Genomic DNA, 9056 nt, shown 5'->3' with positions numbered 1-9056 from the left:
AGGGAGGAAGCAACTTACCCTCCCTCTTCTCCTGCCTCCTCCTGGCTGAATGAGGGCCGGAAGCGGGGCGACCGGAAGCAGGGGGCGGGGCTTCGTTATGTGCCCCGCCCCCTGTACCTCACCTGGGGGAACTGTGATCCCCCACGTTCCCCCCCGAAATGACCTCTGGTTTTACTTAATTGTTTTTAAAATGTCATATATGTATGCACGCATTTTAAACACGGTTCTGATGTTTGAAATGTTTTAATGTTGAAAGGCTTTAATGGTTTGATGCTCGCTGCCGTGGGGACCCTATTTGGATGGAAAGGCAGCACAGAACTCTTTTAAATAAATTAAATAAATACTAACAGCTGCCAAAAAGGGCAATTTCATTCCTTTAATCCTCCCTGCTGCAGGCACTCAACCACCGCAGCTCTTAGTACACGCCAGTTCCTCCTCCCTGGGAATAAACTTTCCTGGAATTAGAAATGGCTCCAGGGGATAGTGGAGGGCAGGAAAGATCCCAGACTGTCAACACTTTCCACTGGCAGCTTGTGGAATTCAAGCCAACATCTTTCAGATGTTCAGTGCAGATAGCAACTGGCCTTAATGCTGTGTTCCTTGTCCTGGGTTCCAGAGAAAGACTGTGGATTCTGTTGGTTTTGCATCTCCATAGCTGCCCCACAGACCCTCTAGCTGTGTAGACGGAGGTGGTGTCATGAGATCAATTCCAGGTTCCAAGGCAAGATGCAGAGGAAACACCACCATAGTTTGCATTGGATGGAGGACTGGGGATGGGTGGCGGCACAGAAGGCTCATCATGCCTTCCTATCAAGCTTCCTGGGATCCACCCAAAGCCTTGGACTCCTGCAGCAGCAACAGTGCCACAAGAAACAATGACAAGTGCACCATACCTGTTGCCTTCTCCTACATCGGCACCCCCTGCTGGTTTTGTATTTCAAGTGTGAAGGTGGCTTGGATGGTGAACTGGCCTTGTGGGCCCTACTGCTGGAAGGCTCACAATTTATAATACAAGCATACCAAGCCCCCTTTTGCCTGGTTCATCTTGCGACTTCATGGCTGCCATGGCTACCGTGAGGCTGTCCCATGTAATAAGGACTCCTACACAAGAAAAAGGGGCACAACGGCAAGTGTGCTCATGAAGAAGATGCAGTTCTTCAGGTATGAGTTCCTAGCCCATGAAGGCCTTTAAAGGTTTTCTCATGGCCTACCCCAGACTACAGAAAATTCATAAAGCTGCATTCCTATGAACAGTGACTAAGGAGTATGACCCACTGAAATCAGTGGGACTTATTTCTGATTCAACAGGCCCAGGATCATACTGCACAACTCATATTCACCATAAGGAGAACAACAACCAGACCTTCAAGTTACCTTTGTAGGTGACGAGACACACTCAATGCCCTCATGCCTCAGTAAGGTATTTCTGGCCTTCACCTGTTTCTGTCGCAATTTCTTTTCCGTCTTACTGAGTTTCTGGTTCGGTTTTCTGACACTGTCTATTTCCATGTTGAATATGTCATGAGAGGCCACTGGAAGAAAGAAACAACCACCTGCAAAATTTCTTTAAGAAAAGGATAGCAAGTTCCAGATATTGTTGTGTGTCGTTATGAAGGAGGAAAAACTACACAACAGCCTTTCCCCCACACTCCATCATAACTTCTACAAATCTACTGAAACTGCCTACAAAAATCTACTGTAAGGCAGAGATGTTCCACCAGGCTTTTGGTTGAGGACAGCGATGGGCACCATCTAGGCTGTCGTTCATGCTTTCTCCCTACCTCTCCCACAAGGTGATGACACAGTCTGAAATACAATGTATTAGCACCATTTGAAAAAAATGGTTTTAACAAGTGTTTTATCATGATACGTGCTTTTATTATATGTGTTTCTATTGATGTTTATTGCTCAGAGCCTTGACTATTCACAGGGATTGGGGGATTCATAAATCCAGATTGTAAATAAATAAAGTCTTTCTCAGCACAGTCTCGAAGTCACTGTGCCACAACAGCGGAACTGCCCTGCCTTCAAGGCTCAAAATTCAAGGGTCAAAATGCTAAACATAAGGATCACTGCATTTAGCCTACCTTACAGGACTTCTGTAATGATTAGTGATCATCAACAGGAGGAACCTTTGAACATTTGAAATGCACAGTGCTAGACAAGTAAAATTTCTGGAATTTTTGAAGCCATGGGGGGGGGAACCCAGAAATTCTCAGAAAAATTGAAATTTTAATATTCTTTACAGATTAAAAGTCACTTAGTTACTTTGGGAACATAAAATGCAGTGTAAATTGGCCTGGCACAGAAGTATAATGCTTGATATAGTAAATGTACAGCTTATTCAGAAAATAGTAACAAACTGAATTTACTTTTTAAAATTTTAGTTTTTGTTACAAATGGAACTACAAGGTCCTGAAATGTAAAGAACACCTGAACTATAAGGAACCTCTTTTGCCAGTTTGAGAGAGCGGGGGGGGGGGATAAAAACCGAAGAAACCATAATCATAACTAAACTAAGAACATTATTTCATCTCCTCTAATCCATCTACTCTTCCATAGCACCAACAGCTGAGAGGACAGTAATAAATCCACCGACTATACCAACAAGATGAAGCCCACAACCAAAAAGGAAACTGAAGCCTTTTTCCTTCTCTTGGACAAACTGCGGTGCCCACTGGAGACAGAAATGCATCTTTCTCTTGCATTTGAGAATTTGTATCCTCAGTATTTTCTCGGTATTTGAATCGTATTTCTGGCAGCATTTGCTTATCCTCAGTGTGCAAGAATTGCAATGATTTGATACTTTACATAGTCTTACATAAAGTCTTCATGTTACATAGTTTTTAGAAATAATATTGGAGGATTAAATATATGAACACCTTGTCATAAACATGTTATTTTATCATTGTAAAAGAAAATAATCTATAATCCATTTTTTCAATTTTTCCAGAAAAAAATGGGGGGGATGTCCCCCCCCCCAATGTTTCCGGGTTTTTTCCTGGGCCTTCCCATCTCTACACAGTAGGTCTGCTAAGAACTATGATTACAATTATTTTTAAGTTGTTCCGGTTCTGGCAGAACATATTTTGGGATTCAGCAATCCTGCCACTCAGATGCAAAAACTGCCATCAGGCACAGAATCCAGCACTCTAAAAATCTGTCAAGCCCTGAAAACTGCCAAGGCAGCCTGGAACATTTGTGAACTATCTACAGGAAAATCTCAGAAGCTAGACGAGATAGTGAAGAAGGATTTCCAGGGTCCAGAGGAAACAACATCAGTGTCCTCCATCGCTCTTTCCATCCTCTTGTGACTGGCAGAAGCTGAATAAGACACGAGCAATAAGGATGGGAACAAATTTAGAGTTCAGTGGCACCTTTAAGACCAACAAAGGTTTATTCAAGGTATGAACTTTCATGTTCTACTGCTTCAGACCAACATCACTGACCACCTGGAACTATCTTTAAGGATTGGAACGTAGGTTTTACTTGCATAATTATGCAAGGGACATAACCTAGCTGCTCTTGGGACAGATGCTTGGTTATCCTGACACCAAATTGGGTTGCAGGTGCTTCAGAGCAAAGCATGCACATCCTAGGGTTGCATTTTATCTTGTTTAATGCATTGATCACCTTCCCAAACCTTCTGGCAAGGGATAAGCTAGTTATGTGACCCACTGCTGGTTACTGGTTTCAATACCTACAAGAGGAGATGTGGTTAAAAGAAAGATTTTTTTCTGGAAGCAATTATCATGAGCCTTTTTACTTTAGGATTTATTTAAAAGCAAACCTACATGGGTCCGCACTGCACAGCTTGGATGTCACAGTGTGATCCATTCTCACTCTTTTGTTACCCCCAAAGCAACGTCTTGGTGTTTAGTCATGCCGGCCACATGACCACGGAAACGTATTCGGACAGCGCTGGCTCTTCGGCTTTGAAACGGAGATGAGCACCGCAACCCTAGAGTCGGATTCGACTGGCTTTCGAGCAAGGGAACCTTTAAAGCAACGTCTTGGTGTATTGTTAAAACCTAGACTATGAGCCTGTGTACCAGCAGATGGTGCACTCTACCCATTTATAATTTTTTCCCTAACACTTTTCATTTCCTTTTGAGTCCAGTGCCACCTTTAAGACCAACAAAGTTTTACTCTGGGAATAAGCTTTTGTGAAGAAGTGTACGTGCACACGGAAGCTTATGCCCAGAATAAAACTTTGTTGCTCTTAAAGATGCCACTGGACTCAAAATTTGTTCTGCAGCTTCAGACCAACATGGTTACCCACCTGAATAACTTTTCATTTCTGTTAATTCCTAGTTTCCGGGCACAGAAGTATAAAAGACAGCTTGGTTATAATCATCACCTAAATGAAAAGGTTCGGCCTTTTTAAAGATCTCAACATCTGCCTGCTAATACATCAAAGGCTCCTTCCACATGGCTTTTTGCTCTGCCTTGGTGCCCCAACTGGAACAGTCTTTCTCAGAGCATCCACATAATACTGTTGGACATTTGTGTACATTTCAACATTTGCCCTGCTTTGATTTCTGGAATTATCACTGTCAAGGCAGATTTGTACACCATGTGGATGAGAAGGTGCAGATTTGCAAAGCTTCTGCCCACATATGGTGACATTCTACAGCAATCACCCCTCACAAATGCTACTTTTTGCCTTTCTTTTTGCCATCTTAATTGCACCTATAATGTTCTAGATTCAGTCTGCGGTATGTCCACATAAAGATATCAAGTAACAGGGCAGGCAAAGATCTCTGCACAAGACCTTGGAGAACAGCTGCGGCTCCAAGTAGACAGTATACTGAGCACAACAGATTGGCAAACAGACTAATTCAGCATTAATGTAGCTCCTGTGTTAGAGCAAGTTCATGCACAGAAAGATGGGGCTATTGTACCTTTAGCAGCTGTACAGAAGAGGGCCTTTTGACTCATGTAAGGATGAGAAAAGCAGCACAAAATTAAATCCCCTCTTCTTCACAACTAGTAAAGACTCCCCTTTGTATCTGGGTCACCCTAGGACTACACTACTATGCAGTACTGAAATCATTCCTCTAAGCCCAGCACAAAGCCAGTCCTATGTACATACAGTTTAATAAGTCATAAAAGAAAAATGTCTGCTTAATTTTTGAGATGGCATTATTTGACCTTACCACGGAGAAGTGATCACAGACTTGGCTGACCTCTGATAAAGTGTTCCCATGCCTGTCCACCGCTCAACCCTGTGCTTGGGCCCTGATCCTATTCACAATTTCTTGGAAACAAATTCCTTCATATTTGGTGCTGATCAGTAAACTTCAGGTAGCAAATGAAAGGTAGCAAATGAAAGATATTTAGATAGGTTGGTTAGCGGGTCTCTTGAATCTCCGCTGGGTTGCAAGATTGCAAACACACCAAAAGAGAGTCTCACAGCTATATTAAAGACTAACAGATTTATTACGGCATAAGATTTTCTGGATTGGATTCCACTTCATCAGATGTATGCAGTATTAATCCTCTATGCCTCATAGTAATCTTATGAAACTTTTCAGGTTTCTTCATTAGTGCACAGCAAATGTCCTGATTACAGTAACATCATGAGTGTTCTCATTTTTTAAAACGCACACACGGACAAAGAGAGTCTCACAGCCATATTAAAGACTAACAGATTTATTACAGCATAAAATTTTCTGGATTGGATTCCACTTCATCAGATGTATGCAGTATTAATCCTCTATGCCTCATAGTAATCTTATGAAACTTTTCAGGTTTCTTCCTTAAAACTTCTAGTTCATTAGTGCATAGCAAATATCCTGATTACAGTAATATCATGAGTGTTCCCATTTTTTTAAAACGCACACACGAACGTATCTTTGGAAAGACAGCTGAATCACCCTTTTTGCCCAATTATACCCCACCACCACACGCACCCAATAAACATCATGAGCAAGTTCGAATCAGGAACTGTTAAATACAAGAAGAGTCTTTTCCGCTGCAATACTCAAAGTACTAACTTAAATATGCACCACTGGGACGATCAAACCAATGGCGCTCCTGCTAATGTTATATTTATTCAGTAGCCTGAGTTTAAACGCTGGTTTAAAAATCATCAATACTTTCGCATTATATATTAAACCCCTGTGTTAAGCTGTTGGGACTTCTAGGCTGTTTCGTTTAGCAGTACCAAACGTAGCAGATTAAAGCAAAATAATTTACCTTACAGGAGGCAGCCATGCTGAAGGGAAAAGAGCCGAAGCTGACTACAATTCCCATGAAGCTCCATGCCTACAACTCCCATCATGCCTGGAGACGAACCATTATTAACCCTTTAGAAGTACATGAAGGATATTTGAGGTTGTGACAGTTTGTAAATACAGTGTGTTCCATTATTTCTGAAACAGTAGTTCATCACTACACAAATATATATATTTGTTAACTAAAGTTAATTAGTTTTCCATAATGATACTGAAATGCATTGCAGGCCAATCTAATGCATGTTTACTCTGACGTAAATTCCACTGAGTTCAATTAGAATTATTCCCAAATGTCCAAGACTTAGAAGAGAAGAGAAGAGAAGAGATTGGATTTATACCCCGCCCTTCAGTATCCTTGTAAGAGTGGCTTACAATCTCTTTTTCCCTTCCCCTCTCCACAACAGACACCCTGTGAGGTAGGTGGGGCTGAGAGAGCTCTCTCAAGAACTGCTCTTGAGAGAACAGCTCTGACAGAACTATGGTTTGCCCTAGGTCATCCAGCAGCTGCATGTGGAGGAGTTGGGAATCAAACCTGGTTCTCCCAGATTAGAGTCCCCCCAATGTTCCCTCTAAGCTGAGTTAGTGTGAGCTAGCTCACAGTTTTTTAGCCTCCGGCTCACACATTTTTGTCTTAGGTCAGGAAGGATGGCTCCAGAGCAAACTTTACACAGGCCAGTAACTCACAAAGTAGAATTGTTGCTCAAAAGTCTCCACAGTTTAGAGGGAGCATTGGTCCCCACACATAATTACTACACCAAACTGGCTCTTACATAAACAATATAGATAAGGATTGAAAGACTATAAGGGGCGTATAAGCTCTTAAAATAACAAGCAATGGAGGTGGATAATTAATTAAACTCACCGTATTTTAAATCACAAATTAAATACCATCTCCATGTTCACAATAAGTTGCTATTGTTTGTTAAGTAGTGCTGGCAATGATCCAGGTTTATGCAGCCTCGCTTTGGAATCAGTTCTGATTAAAAGTTATTGCACAGTGTGTTTCATCTACAAGCATCTTCAATATGCCTCTGTAATTCATGATTACTTGCCATGCTTCAGCTTACCTTTCCTTCTAAGGTTCCGGATATGATCTTTAAAACACTTTGCAGCCTAGGCTCAGTAGGCCACAAGTTATGTTACTCTGGAGTGGAGAACTAGCATGTTTAGGTTATTACAATTGATCTCCAGATGACCAAGAATCAGTTCCCTTGGAGAAAATGGCTGCTTTGAAGAATGGACTCTATGGCATTATGAGCTCCCTCCCCTCCCCTTAGGGTTGCCAGCCTCCAGGTGGGCCCTGGGGATTTCCCGCTTTTACAACTGATCTCCAGCTATCAGCTCCCCTGGAGAAAATGGCTTTTGAAGGGTAAACTCTATGGCATTGTACTATGTTGAGGCCCCTCCCCTTCAAAAGCCATGCCTTCTCCTGGCTCCACCCCCAAAGTCACCACTCACCAGGTATTTTCCAACCCAGACCTGGCAACCCCACCTCCCCTAACCCTGCCCTCCCCTCCCCAGGCTCCACCTCCAAACTCTCCAGGTATTTCCCAACCCAGAGGTGGCAACCCTAATTTTGCAGTGATTAGAGCATTGGACTGGGATCTGAGAATTCCCACTCTGCCATAAAAGCTTACTGGGTGACCTTGAATCAATTAGGGTTGCCAGCTCCAGGTTGGGCAATACCTGAAGATTTTTGGGGTGGACTTCCTGAAGAGGGTGGAGTTTGGGGACAGACTTCAATGGGGTCTAATGCCATAGAGTCCACCTTCCAAAGTGGCCATTTTCTCCAGGTGAACACTGATCTCTGTCTCCTGGAGATCATTTGTAATCCTAGGAGATCGCCAGCCACCGCCTGGGGGTTGTCAGCTCTGTCAATAACTCTCTCAGTCTGCCCTACCTCACAGGTGGTCTCAGATGGTAGCTGTGTTGGTCCGCAGCAGAAGGACTAGATTCAAATTCAGCAGCAACGCCTTAGAGGACCAGCAAGGTTTGGTGGGTATATGTTTTCAAGAGTAAAAGTATCTGACAAAGGAAGCTCTGACTTTCGAAAGCTCATACCACAAAAATCTTGTTGATCTCTAAGGTGCCGCTACTGGACTCAGATCCGACTCTTCCACCTCACAGAGTTAAGAATAAAATGGAGGAAGTCAGAAAGATGTTGTAAGACATCGTCAGAAAGATGCTTTCATGATAGGGATAGGGACTGTGAACTATGCTACCGTGCATAGTATGCACTGTCTGTTGCGGTAAGTTGTCTGTTGCTGTATTATGTAATTTCTGCATCGTTTGATGAGTCATATTAATGCTTAGTCTTTGTTTCAACTCTGTTTTCAGATTTCTGCAACCCAAACCATATGGCTTTGTGTAGTGGATGCCCCACCCCGTTGATTGTACTGACTTAAGGTATAATCCGCCTCAATGAGAAAGGTGGACTATAAAGTAACGCAGACAAATAAACAGGAGCCCACACTTGTGCTCCTTGCAGTCTTCAGGTTGCCACCTACTACAGGCTGTTCCCTTGATTAAGGCAGCCTGCCTGGCATCGACCAGAGCCCATGCTTTCTCTATGGTATCTCCCACCCTATGCGGTGGTAGGGCTGCCAAGTGGGGTCGGGGGGTGGGTAAACCCCCATTTTGGAGGCCCGATTTCCACCGCCGTGGAATTGGGCCCCGGGGGGAACTCCCCCCCCCCGAAGTGCAGTGTGGCTGCGTCACCAGAGGTGACGCAACCACATCGATCACGTTGGGGGCGTGGCCCCGATTGTCGGAGGGAAAACTCTATGGGTTTCCCTCCGACGACTGGGGCCACGCCCC

General features: G+C 43.4%; 1 protein-coding gene across 1 annotated transcript in view; it reads right to left on the bottom strand.

Moving 5' to 3' along the window:
* Positions 1-6221, bottom strand: part of ALKBH8 (alkB homolog 8, tRNA methyltransferase) — an 85431-nt gene extending 79210 nt beyond the window's left edge. Inside the window, exons 1-2 of the mRNA XM_015420888.1 lie at positions 6202-6221; positions 1375-1532 (exon numbers count right to left, since the gene is read on the bottom strand). Coding sequence (XP_015276374.1) covers positions 1375-1509 — 135 coding nt within the window. The 5' untranslated portion in view covers positions 1510-1532; positions 6202-6221. The remainder of the gene's footprint in view (positions 1-1374; positions 1533-6201) is intronic.
* Between the last annotated feature and the right edge of the window lie 2835 nt (positions 6222-9056).

The sequence above is a fragment of the Gekko japonicus genome, unplaced genomic scaffold (assembly GCF_001447785.1).
Source record: "Gekko japonicus isolate JY-2015 unplaced genomic scaffold, Gekko_japonicus_V1.1 scaffold2509, whole genome shotgun sequence".
NCBI classification, from domain to species: Eukaryota; Metazoa; Chordata; class Lepidosauria; order Squamata; family Gekkonidae; genus Gekko; species Gekko japonicus.
This window is presented reverse-complemented; position numbering and strand designations above follow the sequence as displayed.